This window comes from Lytechinus variegatus, chromosome 10, assembly GCF_018143015.1.
Source record: "Lytechinus variegatus isolate NC3 chromosome 10, Lvar_3.0, whole genome shotgun sequence".
Lineage (NCBI taxonomy): Eukaryota > Metazoa > Echinodermata > Echinoidea > Temnopleuroida > Toxopneustidae > Lytechinus > Lytechinus variegatus.
In genome coordinates, this window is record NC_054749.1 from 22408024 (window position 1) to 22427225 (window position 19202).

The 19202-nt window shown below is 34.6% G+C and overlaps 1 protein-coding gene across 1 annotated transcript in view; it reads left to right on the top strand.

Annotated features, from left to right (window-relative positions):
• Nucleotides 1-19202, top strand: part of LOC121423104 (protein CLEC16A-like) — a 101714-nt gene that overhangs the window by 65583 nt on the left and 16929 nt on the right. The window contains exon 21 of the mRNA XM_041618394.1: nt 19018-19183. Coding sequence (XP_041474328.1) covers nt 19018-19183 — 166 coding nt within the window. The remainder of the gene's footprint in view (nt 1-19017; nt 19184-19202) is intronic.

Genomic DNA, 19202 nt, shown 5'->3' on the forward strand with positions numbered 1-19202 from the left:
TGGAGTACCTACTGTTCTTAAGTTTGATTCCCTGATGACTACTGAGTTTGAGGTATTAAAAATGCTTTAGAAGATTGAGAGGAAGAGGAATTTAGGAAGAATAGATTTAAGATAGTATACCGTATTTTGCATGTGAGAGGGAGGTTCGTGCGTCTTGTACATCAGGGAGTTTTTGCACTGCGACTCAGAATGAACCTTAGAACACAGCAAATGCATTGAAAATGCAAGTCAGATCACAGTGAAAAGCTGGGAGGTCTTTGTAAAAAAAAAATTGGTGAATCGGAACAGCAGTTTCGACAAAAAATTGCAATTATGCAGTTTTGTCCAGAGTCCAGGACAAAACTGCCATTTCAATTCACCCACCCTCGACCAAGACTTCATTGTCATGAAAGGCATTTTTCAATTCAATTCAATTTCCACATATTGAGTAAAAAACATACAATATCATTACAGTCAAATACATAGATAATTACAATACAGATATAAATAGTTACAATTTATTATATAAAAAGGACATAAGAAAATCAAGATGAGGAGGGGATTGACAAAGGCCATATTGATCTATCAAGGTCAATCCCCAATGATGAAATAAATGGAATACATAAATTACATTTGAGCAAAAAAATACTTGACCTCAAAAACCCAAACAAAGCAAAAGACAGTAAAACAAGAATAAAGGGGAGGGAGAGGCAAATATAAAACTACCTTAAGGAGTAAGAAGGAAAATTTTCTATTTTTGTTTCAAAGACAGGAGTGTGGGGGAATGTTTGAGTTCATTAGATAAAGAATTCCAAAGTTTGGGTCCGACATACTGAATAGTGTTTCGTGGAAATGTGTATTTGAAATTTGGAATAATAAAGAGATCATTAGCTTGTCTGGTTAGAAGATTTGTAAGTGATTTATTTTGTACAAAACATTAAGAAAGTTTGACAATACATTCTCTATGTTCATGAAGGTGTTCTGCATCACAGTTGCAAATACTGTGATGCAGAACATGTGAAAAAATTGAAAGATTATATATATTTTAATTTCCCATCACTCACAACTGTCTGGTCGCAGCAGTGTATCAGATGCAGACTGTGAACTGCATCTAGACAATATGGAAATGATGCGTACGAGGGTCACATGTAGCACCATTACTGCGCACAGCACACCATCCCTGCACAAATGTCATGCAAGTGCGCATTCATTTAAAACAGCTGTGTCCTCTCAATCCCGCACCTAAGATAGCTCTCTCTCCACAAAATTTCGTCCCCGGAACCTTGGATCACATGGGAGAGAGTTTTCTCCTATTCTCGCAACATTTTCTGTCTGCTGACTATCTTTATCCCCATAATATACTTATTCTGTAGTACCTTGTACTATCTTTTTGCCTGTGAGAAAAGGGTAAAGACTATTCATATCATAAGTTTTTAGAGGTTGGATTTTGATTTCTGGGCATTCTCCTAAGATCGGTGAATAGTCTGGACTCTTAAGATTAGGAGCATACAATTGAGACAATTCCTTATCAAGATGAGATAAATGGATAGCATTTTACTTCCTAACAAACTCTGAAACAAGCAAAATAGGCAATACATGGATAAGGTTCTTTGAAAGCAGAGGGGTATAAATACCAGGAGAGAAATTTGAAACTTTTATACTGAGAATAGATCCTTTCATATCGTTTTCAAACATAGGCTTTATAAGAAGACTTTTTATTTAGATCCATTTCATAGGTTAATACCAACAAGTAGAGCTACATGTACATGTTACAAAATATCTACCATTATTTTATCTGAAAATATGGAAACCTTTTCTTTGTTTTGCTGGGATTGTGTTCTCATCAAATTCTGGTGAAGGCAAATGTCTACCTACTCACCAAGAAGCAACTTTTGGACAAGATAAACCCCTTGAAAAAATTGTGCTTGTATGACTTCTCATTTCAATACCTAGTCCCTTGTGGGTATTTTAGGGCTGATCACTAATACAAAAGCCAATAAATGAACAACAAATGTCAGCTAATTTTCTCTGAATCATGACTATGTAAAGCTTCTCCCCTGGGTCCTCTGACTGACTAAATTATTTTTAAGGAAATTTGATCCCAGTTCAAATCGCTAGGAGATACTTGAACACTGTCCATGGTACTAATTGGCAGAAAGATGAAAGCCAGATTAAAAATAAAATGATGCATACTTTGTGCCATGGGATAATTAGATGATAACTGAAGGGCTTTGTGAGAGTTTTCTTCCAGGAAATTCTGCTTTTAAAAGTGACGACAAAGGCGATACACAGTAACGATGATTAACGAACTTGTTTTATGTCTTTTTTTTAATCATCCATTCCTCTCTTTGTCAATGCTTTCCAAGAATATCTTTCCATTGAAATAAAAAAAAAATGAAATGGTGTTTATTCTGTGAGCATTTTAGCATATGTCGTAGCAAACGGCTTTGCTATGTGCATCGAGGAAAGTTTTTTTCCCTGTGATCTTTCTTTTGATATTCAGTGCATGATAGGGTTGTGCACTGTAGCAAGTTATTTTTGTGGCAGTGGGGAACGGTGAGGTTTGCTTCCAGTCATGGGTTCATCATGAGGGTTTTTGCCCCCTGACATACTTTCCAAAGATAGGGAAATGCCCTCTACAGTCTCATATCCAGTCTTACTCATGGTTTTCTCATGAATGATATGAATGATAACATATGTAACATTTGTATAGTGCTATCTGTGTTATTTCCATAAAGTGTTAGTTACATTACCCAAATATAAGATAAAGAAGATCATTACCAGTTTTCCCTCAGAGTTTACAAGCCTCAACCCCCATCATTACTTGTTTTTGTTTCTTGCCTTTGAGTCAACATCTTTCTCTTTGCTCATTCTGTGGAATATATATGTAATAAAGTCATACACTTTTGCAGAGTGTAATTCAAAATGCCCCTATTCAGAAGGGGAGAAAGGGGGTGGGAGGGGGCATTTTGTGATTGTGATTCTAAATGAATAAAAAAAACAGTAAAGTTGACAGAGAAAAGGATGCAGTGGGGGGGGGGGGGGCTTACGGTGTAAAAAAAGTAGGGATGATGAATTGAAGGGGTGCCCTGAAGGGGAAATGATCCATCTTGGAAAGGAAACAAACTGAATCATAGCTGATTTCCAGAAATACCCAGGACAGCGTTCCTGTCGAGATATGTCTCCATTCACTGGGTATATTGTCCGGAAATTAAAGCCGGGGACATGGAGAGTTCGGCAGAGGTAGAGAATCCGAAAGCCAAGATTATGGAGAGAGATTAGTGAGTGAGCAATCCAGAAATGATATTGAGAAAATGAATAGAAGAGAAAGAAAGATAGGCTGATGAAAATTTTAAAGGTAGATAGTTTGATGGAAAGAAAAGAAAGAAGAGAGAAACAGTGGAAAGAATGTGGCAGACTGATGAAAAGGGGGATGGAGGAAGGAGACGGAGAGAGAGAGGGGAAATGTGTGGGACAGAGAGAAAGAGATGAAGAGACGAGATAAAGAGGGAGAAATTAAAGGACAAGTCCACCCCAACAAGAACTTGATTTGAATAAAAAGAGAAAAATTCAACAAGCTTAACACTGAAAATTTCATCAAAATTGGATGTAAAATAAAGAAGTTATGACTTTTCAAAATTTGCTTCATTTCACAAAAACAGTTATATGAACGAACCAGCTACATCCAAATGAGAGAGTCGATGATGTCATTCACTCGCTATTTCTTTTGTTTTTTATTGTTTGAAATATTTTTGTTTTCTCGTCATTGTCATGTGAAATGAAGTTTCATTCCTCCCTGAACACGTGGAATTCCATTATTTTAACATTTTGTGCTTCAGGCAACGAGGTCCTAATCGTCAAATTCGTAAAAATTGAAATATTGTATCATTCAAACAATAAAAAACAAAAGAAATAGTGAATGAGTGACATCATCAACTCTCTCATTTGGATGTAACTGGCTCTTTCATATAACTATTTTGTTAAAGCGAAATTTTGAAATGTCATAACTTTCTTATTTTACATCCGATTTTGATGAAATCTTCAGCATTGTGCTTGTCTGATTTTTCTCCATTGATTCAATTCAACATTTTTCTGAGGTGGACTTGACCTTTAAATAATGATTGGTATGAAGGAGGGATTGAAAATGAAATATTTACATAAAGGGAGAGAAAGCAATAAAGAATAGGACATCAGAATATAAATTGCACTTTGTGAAAGTGAATGTAATATATATGTGGAGCGTTATGGCCCAGTGGATTAGTCTTCGGACTTTGAAACAGAGGGCCGTGGGTTCGAATCCCAGCCATGGCGTAATTTCCTTCAGCAAGAAACTGATCCACAATGTGCTGCACTCAACCCAGGTGAGGTAAATGGGTACCGGTAGGAAGTAATTCCTTAAAAAGCTGTGTGCGCTATGAACGCCTAGCTTAGCCGGGTAATATAGGAGCGCCTTGAGCACCTAACAAGGTGGATATGTGCGCAATATAAAAACCCCTATATTATATATACTTCATACCAACTACAATATGGGAGAGATAAAACTCTGTCAAATATAGCTTCATGGAAGTCATGGAATAAACATACTGTAATATAGAAATATTACATTAAGGCATTTACATTTTCCAGAAACAAAGTATATGAATAAGTCATTTTTTGTACAATAATTAGAAATGTAATAATAAAAGTTATGGTAACCATATTATAACTAAAAAAAATTGCAATGCCTATGTAGGCCTATCCTTATTTTCTAGGATTGAACAACTTGTATTTCTAGTACTTTTCTTTTTTTATGGGGGGGGGAATGGGGGCTCAGAGCTCAGCATTAACTTAAGTGACATTAAATTTTCTTGTAGTTAAATTCCAAATGAGTCTCTGTTGATTTATATCACTTTATGATGACATTAATAGTGCATTATCACCCTATTTCCCCTACAGCAAACATTAATTATTTATATTGAAGTTTTCCAGGAAACATAATTTTATTGCCTGTACGGACAATTCAGCCATGTAGAGCCTTGGAAATGATATACATGTAGCATTGACTAGTGGTGCGTGAAATTAACATTTTATTAAAGGCAAACCGCAGACATATTTCCTTTGTATAGATATTGATGAAAAACTGTATTTTATATTTTGTGTGACTTTTCATTGCAGAGTTGCTTGCAGTCCAGTGTGTGTTTTATTTAGTTTGAAATATTTCTTTCAGAGGCCCTTTCATTCGAATGAAAGGGCTTTGTTATGATAGAGTTATTTAGGCCTGTATTTGGGAAATTGCCAATTTGTCTATGCCCAACTCGTCTACTCATCACATGGTCTAACTTCATTTAGTCTAATGCCATTCCGTCCATCAGCATTTCGTCTAACAACCATTTGGTCCAATCATCACTTTGTCCAATTGCAAGTTCGTCTATGACCATTTCGTCTCATAACCATTTGGTCTAATGTCTCTTTGATTTTCTTTCATTTTGCCCAATTAACGCTTATTCCAATTAGAGCAAATGGTATATGGACTAAATGGCTGTTGGACCAACTGGTTATTAGACGAAATAGTGAGTGGATGAAATGGTAATTAGACCATGTAGATACGTGGACGAACCAATGGTAGACCAAATGATAGTAGATGAGTTTGTGATTGGATGAATAGGCATTAGACCAGTTGATAATAAACCCTGTATAAAGCTTTGATGACACTTTAAAGAGAAATTCCAGTAGTTGCAGTAAACACTGATTTCATGAGAAAGTCTGTAAAACAAGGCTTAATTGTCAGTATATCATCGAGGATCTAGATCTGGTACAGTTACATTAACTGAACTTTGTGAATCTTGAAATCTATGCTGAAAAATGTTCACACCGAGGATCCCCAACACAGAAAGCGCACGTGGAACAATGTATAATTATTGCTTAGAGCATCGGGCCCAATGCTACGCTCTACCCGAATCCTGTGCTTATTTGCTGATTTATCAGCAATTACACAATTTCTTCCAGAATCCTTTGGCACATGCGTTTCATTTATACAAACAGACACTTTGGGGGTCATTTCATTGGATTCCGTACGAACTCATTTTGATATCGTTACCAAAACTAACATTTACCTTTAATAACTATGAATAGTACTGTAGAACCATCTGACATTACATTTTCTTCTTCAAAATTATAATGATTATAATAATTCTGTCATTGATTCTTTGTGTAACTGAATTTTACATACTGTAATAAAATAACTTCCTCGAATGCACAAAACGGTGAAAACCCGCAGCGGGATTAAATTACAAAGTCATAATATAAAGGGAATAAACTGAATATGCAACTACGTGTAGATCAATGGTGCTTTATAAAATTATGTAAAAACTATTATTAATAGTGAACAACACTTTAGTGAGAATTGCTGAATACTTACAGAAATTCTCTAACTGAATAGGTCATCTTTGTATAAATTATATTTGGATATGATAATACCTACTTTATAATTGGAATTAATGTCAATGTATTCAGACTAGTCTTATCATGGCTTTTCAAGATTGAACTCTAAAAAAAAAAATTTATGATTCTTAGAGAATTTGAATTTTGTTAACTGTAAACTATACCCTACATTGTCTATAGAATTTACAAGTAGATGTCCATAATTCAGAATCGACAGTTTTACAAGTTTTAGATATTTATACATACCAACAATGGAAATATGTAATACAATAGTGGGTTTTTCTTGTAATATACAAATGCATGGAATACCAAATTTTTAGCCTATAAAATCTTGCCCTTTTTTTGCATTAGGTTTTTATGTTGACGCTATATTTGCGGTTGTTTCCAATTTTCCAGTCAATTGTTAGGCTTTATAGAAATGTTTTGAAATGGAAACATGTAGCCGCAATGTATGAGTTTTTTTTTTAGATTGAAAAGCATCAAGGACACACACACCCAGAAAAAAGTCTATTTTACAATCTTGCTTTATCTCTTTCCTTAATGTACTGTAAGATACAGTATACTAATAGAATAGCTCCATCTTGTGTTGTAAATGACACAGGTATCAGCAAACTAAAAGGAGTAAATGAATGATATTTCAATCCATAACTCTAAAAGGAGGGATTATTGAATATGGAGGTCGCAAGTAGAATTAACGGTGATGTTTGGTGATAGAAAAGCATCTCTACTTCATATAATTTAAAAAAATTTGCAGACATTCTGAGGGAATACAGAGCAAACAGATAGCAGGGGGTAAATAATAGAGTATGAGGGTAATCTTCAATGTACAACTGTTTGCGATCCAATCTTGGAACAAATCGCATTTTGCTCATTTTCTGAAAATGTGAATGGAACATGCCATTTTATTTGAGGTTAAAATTAATTGAAAAAATACTAATATAACTATATAGATTGTAAGCCTTTTTTTTGGATTAAAGGCCAAATTAGTTTCAAATCGTAGCCAATCGTGCGACTGCTATGACGTCATTACGACTAGATATAAAATTTGCTTTCATTTTAAGAAGGATGTTAGCATAGTCACAGATTTGAACAGGGATTCATACGATGATTTCATACATTTCACAGTAAGATATTCCAATTCTCAATATAGCATCAAATTCTGCTACGTTTTATTCCAAAATTGAGTCGCAGACCAATCGCAAGGTGTGCGGTCACCTTTAAACATCCCTCTGATGTTGCAAAATAGCCTCTGTCAACGACTCAATACAGAAATGCTGATTTGGTTTAGAATGAACATACTATAATAATAATTTCCTTTGTACTGTATGTATGTGTATAATTTCCCAAACAGAGAGGTGCAGAAGGAATTATCAAAGTTTCCAATGTTGAAATGAACAAGCATTATCTCTGCATACTGAATTTTATTCTTTATTGGTCTGGTTTTCTTTTTATTTCATATCAGTCATTGTCAGTAGTGAAAGAAGAAACTCATTAGTTTTTTTTATATTGTTTGAAATAAATGTAAAAATTTGCAATTTTGCAACATTCGCTCAAAAATGGAAAAAGAACTGAATGTATACACAAGAGCGGACATTTGGGTAAAGTGGTGCCTCTTTATTGATGAAATGATATGCAATATAGTTTTTCATTAGACATTTATGGTTTGCATTGGTCTTATGCTTATGATTTCAACATGTCAGAGATGATCAAGATAGTTTTCTATAAAGGGGGTAAAACTGTGAAAAGCAGTTGACTGTCCGACTCTGTCAAAAGATTTTATCCCAAACAGGGACTGATATGGAATGTGTCCAAGTGATCAAGGCCTTTTAAAGTTTCTTGTGATCTTTATAAAGACAAAATCCTATGAAACTGTCATGTGGAATTAGTGTTGATTGTCATATATATCATGGATGTTTGTATTTATCGGATATCATTTTTGACAAATCTAATTGGAAAGCAATGTGCATGTATGCATATGGAGAGGAATTTAGAGAGACTGATAAATTGCTCCTCACAAGTAAAAACAACCGAGAGTGTATCAAAATAATAACTTTTCATATTGTAATTTTCTATGATTTATTTTCATTTTTTTTCTCTGAAATTTATTTTATACTACAGCTGATGCTTCCAGGTAAAGAAAAATTAGGAGTTTGATACTGATTGAACCATAAAAGTGAATTACGAAATTTCAAATACAAGTACATGTTTATCTTTATTTGAACAATAAAAAATATAATCTAAAATGGATACATGAAAGAGGGATAGTATTTTAAAACAAGTCTTTTGGGGTAATTACAAAAAAAAAATGAAAAATTAAAGTTTAAAGAAGCAAAGCAAAATAAATTCAATTAAAAAACCCATGCATCAGATATTTTCACGTATTTGGAGTGGCTAGCATGATTTTATTTGCAAAGCGACAGTTGGGAGTTTGGATTAGATTTTGGTATGTTTGATCGCTAAATTGTTGTTTCGTGCATGTCAAAATGGAAACACAGTGAATGTATTACTACCGAAGAACTCAAAATTTGCTGTAAAAAGTTGAAAATTTGAGACTTTGTTACCTGAACATGGTTTGATGTAAAGAGAGGTCAGAAGTTTGTTAAATGTTAGTCATGTTCCTAATAATACCTATCTTCGGAAGTTTATCTGGCAACATTTCAATTACCCCCCCCCATAGCCCTCCTCCCCACCCCTACTCCTTTAAAAGCCCTCTACACTTTTTTGTTACAGAGTTAAAGGGAAAGTTCACCCTGAAGAAAATGTTGTAAAAATAGCAGAAAAAAATATTGGCAAGGGTTTGAGGAAAATCCATTCAAGATTAAGAAAGTTATTAGAATTGTAAGTTTTTAATTTGCGACGTTCTATAAACAAGCAGCTGTCCCATATGTTACGTTATATATAACGCATAAATTTCAATTTTTAAATAGTTCATGAAGACTTTTTTTTCTTTTTAGGAATGGGTGTGAAATGATTTGTTTATTGATATACTGAAGATTAGTAAAAACCATTTTCAATTTTCTGAGAAAAAGACATTTTATTGATTTTTTAACATACAATATCTCAGAGAGCTGCTCGCACATGACGTCACAAATCAAATAATTAAAATTCTAATAACCTTTTTATTCTTTGATGGATTTTACTCAAATCTTCAGCAATATTTTTCATTATTTTTTAGTAAGCTATTTTTACAATAAACTTTTTGTCAGGGTGAACTTCCACTGTAATAGCTAAATCATCATGGACCTGTATATAGACACCACACCCGACAGGTGGTAGGTCCGTGGCTTGTCTGAAACTGAAGTCTTTTCAGACAAGCAGGTTTTGGCATCATTATAATGATGTGGTTTGAATGACTGAATTTAATGATGGTGGTTTTGATAGTGTGAAAACAAATCAAAATGGTATTGGTGATTTGAATTGTAACAAATTTTAAATTGCAGTGCAGGGTTTTCTAGTAATTGCCACTCTAAAAAGTGCAGGGCCTATTGTGTAGTATCAGTCCTTTACCATGAGGCTTTAATATGAAACTGGTTTGCAAAGTGCATCATTTGTCACTGTACTGTAGCGCTAAAACCCTTTGACACAATTTTCATTTCAAATCAAACTGCTAAAGCATCACATCATATTTTTTTAGTCCTATAAAAGCTAAGCAGATTTTCGTCTAAGAACTGATCTATTTTGATAGAGACTAAGTGCATTCATAGAAATCATTTTGTTTTGTTTGAGTTAATTGCTGTTGTGAATCCGAAAGGAAGTATTTTTGAATGGTTTCCTAGAAAATACATTGATTCGCTATATCAATGCAGCTGTTGCACTTTTTTATATTGTTTGCAAGTTGCAACAGTATAGTGGTCCTTCACACAACCAAAAATCTAGCCTAAACAATCTCTTGGTTTATTATCAAAAGTATTCCCTTTTTTAAATCATATGAAATATCTTTTTATCAAATTATTTTACTTACTAATTATATTTTTAAATATTCTATTATTCCAATCATTTTGGCTGAAAGTTTAAACAATCAATGATTATGACAGTAGTGACAATGAATATAATTGTGTAATAACAGTGACAATGAACATAAAAATAATATTAATAATAATAATGATAATAATGATAATAATATTAATAATAATAATAATAATAATAATGATGATAATGATAGTAATAATAATAATAACAATAATAATAATAATAATAATGCTGATGATGATAATAATGATACTACCACTAATGATAATAGTAATAAATATGATTGCAATAATGACAATAATAATAATAATGATAACATACTCTTCTAAAGTGTTCATATTAGGCTAGTTCATATCCATCACAAATTAAAGCTCACAGTGTTTAGACATTATTACCTGGCTGCCAAAGTATCCAGTATTAAAAACATATTAGATACTCATTTATCTGTTTTGTGTCCGAGGCCAAGGCCGGATCACCTGAGGACAAGGACAAGGCCACGGTTAGATTTCCCTGAGCCAAGGACAAGACCAAGGTCTACCCACCAGAGGACAAGGCCAAGACCGGAAGGGTCATTGTATCTATAGTCAAGTCTCCTTCAAGTCATTGTCAGTGCAGCATGTATGCATTGCAGCTGCACTGCATGAATTGGCTTTGACATCAAGAATAAAAAAGAAAGTAAGAAAGAAGGGCGTACCCATACAGGTGGATGGGCAAACTCGACAGGCGACTCTCTATTAGTTTCAATAATATTTCAGAGAAAGTGACACTGAATATTCGGCCTTTGCACACCCTAAAATAATCCCTGCCTTGACCCGATGATTGTGTCCGAGGACGATTTTGTGGCCTCAAGGCCGAGGCCGGTCGAGACCCACAACACTGCCATTTATACGGTATAGTGGAGAGTGTAAAAATGTTACTAACATATTCCAACATTTTTTCCACATTCCATACTTGCTATTTGCGAAATCATTTTGTATCCAAAAAAAAAAAAGTGGATTTTGATCGTGTCCAGATCAAAATAAATGCTCCTGTAAAATCTTGAAGTAAATCCACTACAGCATGGTTTTATTTGACAGTATCCACATCACAGTTGAGGATACATTTTACACATTCATATTTGCGTTTTATAGTGTTTAAATAATGAAATGGAACATTGAAATATACTGGTTGCTGGTTGGGGGTTAACTGAAACTTTAAAGTAGCTTTGAAGGAGAAATTTCACCATGATGATAAGTTAGTCTTTGATAAAAGCAGAAGAATTTGAGAAAAATATTGGTCAAGGTTTGAGAAAAGTCCATCGATGTATAAGAAAGTTATGAATTTTTAAATGTTTTCAATTTTTTATGTTATGAGCGAGCAGCTCTCCATATTATCATGTAATATAAATTCCAAGTTTTAACCGGAAATAATGAAAAGAAATTATAGAATAAGGTTTAAAATGAGAAATTAAAATGAGAAGATGACTGTCTGCTGATATATCCACTGCACAAATGAAATCACTTTCAATTTTTATATGAAATTCTGGGGGGGGGCACCTATATTGACAAGTGGATACCATGCACGACCCAAAAAAGAAGATAGGGCTCGTTACCTATGCAACGTGATAAGGGTGTCAAAAACACTAAAATGATGAAAAAAAGGTATCTATTTTCGCTAGGAAAGCTACGTGTTTAGAGTCAAATTTGCGAGGGTGTAAGAAATAGGACTAAAAAAATGTTTTTTAAAGGATGTTCTTTTGCACCAAGAGTCAACACTAAGTGTTTAGAGTACGATTCGCGCGAGATGTGGTAGGTGGGGCTGTACTATACCTAAACCTAATGATGTTGGTGAAGATAAAACTGACGACTGACGTGACATAACAATAAAAATGTCGCTGTACTTGTTTAGGTGGTCAATTCTGGGAACTTGCCAAGAGTATCGTTTTGTTTCCAATACTTGTTAAGGGTAGGGTTTCACATGCCAATACTTGTTAAGGGTTGCATTTTCAGAAAATGGAAAATAAGTGTTTAGGGTGCTTTTCGAGACCCCATGGTCGCGCATGGTCTCCACTTGTCAACAGAAGTGGTGCTCGGGATGAAATATTTGAGAATTTATATAACATGAAATATGGAGGCCTGCTCGACCCAAAATTTGAACTTTGAAAATTCTTAACTCCGTTATTACTTGACAATTTCTCAACCTTCACCATTGTGTATCTCTTAATTTATCTTTATTCTCTTTTGATGTTGATATTGTTTCATTTGTTGAACTTTGTAACCTCTTCATATACCCAGCATAGAGGAAGTTTTCATTAAATATCACGATTTTTCAAAGAAATAAAGATTGTGGTTTCCTGCGGTTTTTTGCCCAAGTAACAGTTTCCTGCCCCTCTATTGTAAAGAGTGTTATATTTAGTAGGCATCACCTTTCAGATCATCGAGAGTTTTTATGCATTCCTGTTTCACAATTTTACAGAGTCCCAGAGAAGATGAGGAAGTGGCGCGTTTGTTGTATATTTCTGTTCACCAACCTAGTGATCAGCAAGGGTTTGGGAATCTATTTCTGATTCACACCTCAAACCGACACATTGTTTGCGGTTTCTGGGAAAAGTAATTAGATTTTGACCTCCGTGATTGAGATGGGTATTATTAATAGCAACCAGATGCACTCAAAATAGATGAAATGTGTTGAAAGAATATTGACCATATTGAACGTGTCAGACTATTGATTGAAATGAGGTTGAAGATAGGATTGATTCTTTCTATAGTCTGTTTCCATTGTTTTTATCTCCAATTTTTAATCCAAATTTAAAGGTCAAGTCCACCTCTTAATAAACATAGAAACACCAAATTAGCATAATTCTGAAAATATCAGCAAAATTAGATGTAAAATAAGGAAGATATGATATTTCAAAGTTTTGCTTATTTTTCACAAAACAGTTGTATGCACAACTCAATGACATGCAAATGAGAGAGTCGATGTCCCTCACTCACTATTTTGTTTTTTATTGTTTGAAATAAAGAATATTTCAATTTTTACAGATTTGACAATAATGACCAACTTGACTGAACCATCAAGTCTGGGGCGGATCCAGCTGTTATAAAGGGGAGGGGGTTGGGGTGGTATGCGAGGGAGCGTAGCGAGCGAGGGGGAGGGTTTGGGAGGGGGGTGTCCCCCCTCCCACGGTAGGGAAAATTTTTGAAAATCTGTGTGTGAAAATGGCGTTTTCTTTCATCTAAAACACCACTATATTTGGTGAGAATCGGCAACGCTGGCCTAGCTTGTCACTTCGGCAGTGGCCCGTGTCCTCAAAAAAGCTGATGGGGGGTAGGGGGCAAGGGACTCTGTGATATTTGTTCGCCCAACCCCCCCCCCTCCCCCAAAAAGAAATAATAATGATAATAATAATAATAATAATAAATGAAATAAATACATAGAAAAAGAATAAAATAAAATTACAAGTTTAAAAAAAAGATAAGATTGAAAAAAATGGTCCCCGGATTTTGTTTTGGGGGGTTGCAACCCCCACCCCCTTCTAGATCCGCTTCTGCAAGTGTTAAGGCAATGGTAATTCCACATGGGAGGAATGAAACTTTGTTTCAAGGACAATGAGGAGAAAATGGGAATAAATCATATATCATATAATGAAATAAAAAAGAGATAGTGAGTGAGTGATGTCATCACTATCAGCCACCTCATTTGCATACCGACAAGGATGTGCATAGAACTGTTTTGTGAAATTAGCGAAACTTTAAAATGTCATAACTTTCTTATTTTACATCCAATTTTGATGAAATTTTCATAATTATGCTTGTTGTATTTTTCTCTTTATTCAAATCAAGTTTTTGTTGGGGTGGACTTGTCCTTTAAGATAAAAAAATGTATCAGCACATATGTTCTATACATGCGTGTATTTGTGGGATATGGGTGGGTGTATGGGTGTATAATTTATTATATAATTATTCAACACTTGTAATATCTCAAGGTTTGAATTAAAGAATGCTAAACATGTCTTAATTTTAAAAAAAGTGAGGGAGACGCACCAGACATTGATAGATCAGAAAAATTTGTGCTGTGTGATTACATGTAGGTATCCTTGTTTTTATTTTCAAATGTTGGCAGACCTGTACATTTGACGCAATCCATTTCTTGTGATTGATCTCTATTGAGGGGAGGCGGAGAGAGGCACTCATGTACATTATTAGTCATAAATGCTATTAGAAAAAATGTATGAATAGGGGATACTTTTCAAAAATGCAATTTTGTAAGCCCATGGTGTGTTAAGGGTATTACCGAAATGAAAAGAAAGGGTATGTTTTTCAAGAAATGAGACCAAAAGTTTAGAAAAGGGGTCTGCTATTTTCACCCATCTTTTCCTCTATTTTATCTCTAGATTTCCAATTGTTCTAAAATCTCTTGATTAGGGGGCATGTTTTATAGGGTTTATACCTGTTGAGGAAATAAAAGGGATACATAAAACACATCTAATAGTGAATAGGGTATAAAGACAAATGAAAAATGCAAAGTCCCCCCCCCCTTCAAATCTGAACAACACACTGATATTGCGGCCCACCTAGGATAATTCCATTTATTTATATCTATCATCTTATTGAAGTACAAGGTTTCAATTGTAGTTTCTTGGAAAATATCTGTGTAGATTGATGAAGATATTTACAGGGAAATATTTGTTTTCAATTTTATTGATTGATATCTATCTTTGTATGCAAAGGTCACCTTGAGATTATTATCCTGTATGTAGGTTCTTGGAAAATATATTACTACACACGCACAGCCGGCTTGCGTGTCGCCGATTTACCAGACAAAATGACGAAAAATATTTTTCATCTATGGATCTTCATTAATTTGTGTTCAAAGCATCTAGAAAACATCATCTTTTCATGGAAATCATACATGTATTATGAACGTTTGTAGAATGAGATCCAAACCATCATTGCCAGTGAATAGACGACTGGATAAGGCGCCTCATAAACGCTATATTATTGTTGTTATTATTATTATTTTTATATTTATAAGACTAATTCTTCTTTCTGGTTGACCCACATTCTCATAAATATGTTTTGTATATGTTGTGACAATGCCCTGGTTATATATTTATTAGTCATATTTTCAATTCAATTCATAATAAACATTTATTCTCTTCCATTTTCACAAAATATCAATTTTGTGAATATATTGTTCCTCCCTCCTTTTTTTACTGAGAATGAAAATAAAATCAAATTTAATTGAATATCAATAATAGCGAACAGATGTAGCATTTTTGTATTGATTAAGTTCTTGCTTTTGTCCACTTGCCAGCTTTACCTATTATTGATGTCTAGAAAATAAGGGTGTTATTTGACACTGCGGACAGCAACTCTATAAACAAATTTATTTGGAAGAAGAATACGACATGACTGATGGGGTTTTAGTGCCATCTATTTCTGATGCATAATGGTGCTTTGTGCATAAGTTCTTGGAAAGCACGCAGTTGACATAATTGACATTTATTTGTCTGCCTATGCCACTGTAGTGATGTTTCTATTCACTCTTTTGTCTGTGCAGTCATAATGTTATTCTACCGTAAAACGATGAATTATCTTCTCTGGCTTGCCTTCTTTTCTATACATGTATATATGCATTTGGGTTTTTACAAATGACATAAAAGTTAATTTGATTAAACAGGGATGATATTGTCTATTGCATAGAGTAATATACCTGAATTTAACTGCATCACAAAAGTGGTCTGTTGAAGAGGATGCCATAAATTTAGTTTGATATATAGGCCTAGACGTCAGCTGCTATATATTCATTTTAAATTGTGGAGAAATGAGCCCTTCATAGACAGTTGAATGAGTCATCTTTACTAACATACTTCTTTGGGTATGTGAATGATCTTGATGTTGATAATAATGAGGATTTAGGAAGCATTAAAAAAAATCTTTTTTTTTTAATTCAAGAACAAAATCTCAATGTCAGAGTAGTTTTTTCTAATCTTTATCTTTCTTTTAATGTCTTTGTCTCATCCCCTTCCTTCTGCAAGTAGGTTTTTTTATTATAATAATCATTTGATCTGAGGCCTACTCATTTAATTGCAGGTATGTTTAGTCCATTTACCGGTAATTATTAGTCACTATTAGTCTCATGTTGGTCTCATTAGACATAGTGGCAGATGTACAACAGGACAACTTCCCCCCGAGGACTACTCCCCCAATACAATTCTCGTTTTGCAGAGGACAGCTCCTAGGGCATCTCTCTCCTTAATTTTTTTTCTAGGCATCTTCTCTTGTATCTGATGGAGTTGTCTAAAGGCCACCGCACACCTTATGACTGTTCGCGATCCGATTTCGGAACAAATTACATTTTGCTCATTTTCTGAAAATGTGAATAGAAAGTATCATTTTATTTCAGGTTAAAATTAATTGAAAGAATACTAATATAACCATTTTGAGAGATTGTAAATCTTTATTTTGGAATAAAAGCCAAATTAGTTTCAAATCGTATCCAACCATTACGACTAGATATTGAATTCGCTTTTATTCTAAAAAGGATGATAGCATACTCACAGATTTTAAAGAGAAATGCCAGTAGTTGCAATAAACACTGATTTCATGAGAAAGTCTGTAAAACCAGGCTTAATTGTCAGTATATCATCGAGGATCTAGATCTGGTACAGTTACATAAACTGAACTTTGTGAAATCTTGAAATCTATGCCAAAAAATATTCACACTGAAGATCACCAACACAGATAGGCACACGTGGGAGAGTGTATTATTATTGCTGGAATAAAGTTCTGACGGACGTGACCAAATCCGCGCTTATTTTGCTTATTTCTCAGCAATTACACAATTTCTTCCAGAATCCTTTGGCATATATTTTTTATTCATACAAACAGACACTTGGGTGGTCATTATATTAGATTCTGTAAAAAGGCATTTTGAGATCGTTACCAATACTGGAATTCATCTTGAACATAGGTATTCGTAAAATGATTTTGAACATTACACAGTAAGATATTCCAAGTCTCAAAATTAGCATTAAATTCTACTACGTTTCATTCTAAAATTGAGTCGCAGACCAGTCGTAAGGTGTGCGGTCGCCTTAAGAAATAGCAATGAGGTTTTATCAGTTTTGGGCTAATAACAAAAGGAAAATCAGCCCGAGTGGGTATTAGTCCAGGAGAATACCTCATCATTAGTTGTGAGACAAGTTGGCAGATCTGACAATTTTCCTTCACTTTGATTGGCTGAGAAGCACCTTTTGTATAGTAACTGTATAAAAATAACAAATTTTTTTGTCTCACCTGCGAAGCAGAGTGAGACTATAGGCGCCGCTTTTCCGACGGCGGCGGCGGCGGCGTCAACATCAAATCTTAACCTGAGGTTAAGTTTTTGAAATGACATCATAACTTAGAAAGTATATGGACCTAGTTCATGAAACTTGGCCATAAGGTTAATCAAGTATTACTGAACATCCTATTAAAGTTTCATGTCACATGACCAAGGTCAAAGGTCATTTAGGGTCAATGAACTTAGACCATGTTGGAGGAATCAACATTGAAATCTTAACCTGAGGTTAAGTTTTTGAAATGTCATCATAACTTAGAAAATATATGGACCTAGTTCATGAAACTTGGACATAAGGTTAATCAAGTATCACTGAACATCCTGCATGAGTTTCACGTCACATGACCAAGGTCAAAGGTCATTTAGGGTCAATGAACTTTGTCCGAATTGGGGATAGCTGTTGAATTCCCATCATAACTTTAAAAGTTTATGGATCTGATTCATGAAACTTGGACATAATAGTAATCAAGCATCACTGAATATTTTGTGCAAGTTTCAGGCTTAATGATTAAGGTCAAAGGTCATTTAGGGTCAATGAACTTTGGCCGAATCGGGGGTATCTGTTGAATTACCATCATAACTTTGAAAGTTTATTAGTTTAGTTCATTAAACTTGGACATATGAGTCATCAAATATCACTGAACATCCTGTGCGCGTTTCAGGTCACATGACCAAGGTCAAAGGTCAATGAACTTTGGCCGAATTGGGTGTATCAGTTGAATTACCATCAAAACTTTGAAAGTTTATGGATCTGATTCATGAAACTTGTACATAAGAGTAATCAAGTATCACTGAACATCCTGTGCGAGTTTCAGGTCACATGATCAAGGTCAAAGGTCATGTAAGGTCAATGAACTTTGGCCATGTTGGGGTTTTTTGTTGAATAACCATCATATCTCTGTAAGTTTATTGGTCTAGTTCATAAAAAGTGGACATAAGAGTAACCATGTATTACTGAACATCTTGTGCGAGTTAGAGTAGTATTCAAAGTCAGCACTGCTGCTATATTGAACCGCGTGATGCAGGTGAGACGGCCAGAGGCATTCCACTTGTTAGAATGAAACATCCGACGCGTCCTTTCATGAAACGCACCCCAGGTTATGGTTTGACCATAGTGGTGGTAAGTGGCATTTCGTCCCTATGAATGAAGAATTTAACATTGATCAACATTATTATCTAAAATGCAGGAACCGCTCGTATCCACTTTGTCTGATTCAGCTCACCTTCTACCCATCGATTTTTCCTCATTAAATTTTCATCAGATTCAATGAAACCTGTGATTGGCACCTTTTTTTAGATTTCTCTCTAAACTTGGTATTTCTGCAGGATCTTGAGGTGACAGGTGATAAAGATGACAGTCGATCCCTGCATGTGACCGTCCACAAACGATCCACCGCCTCCCCACATGCCAGACCGGTGCCCCTTCTTGCTGCCCGTTTCCAGTTTGATGATCACATCCGATGCATGGCAGCCAAGCAGAGATTGACAAAAGGTAGCATAATTACAAAATG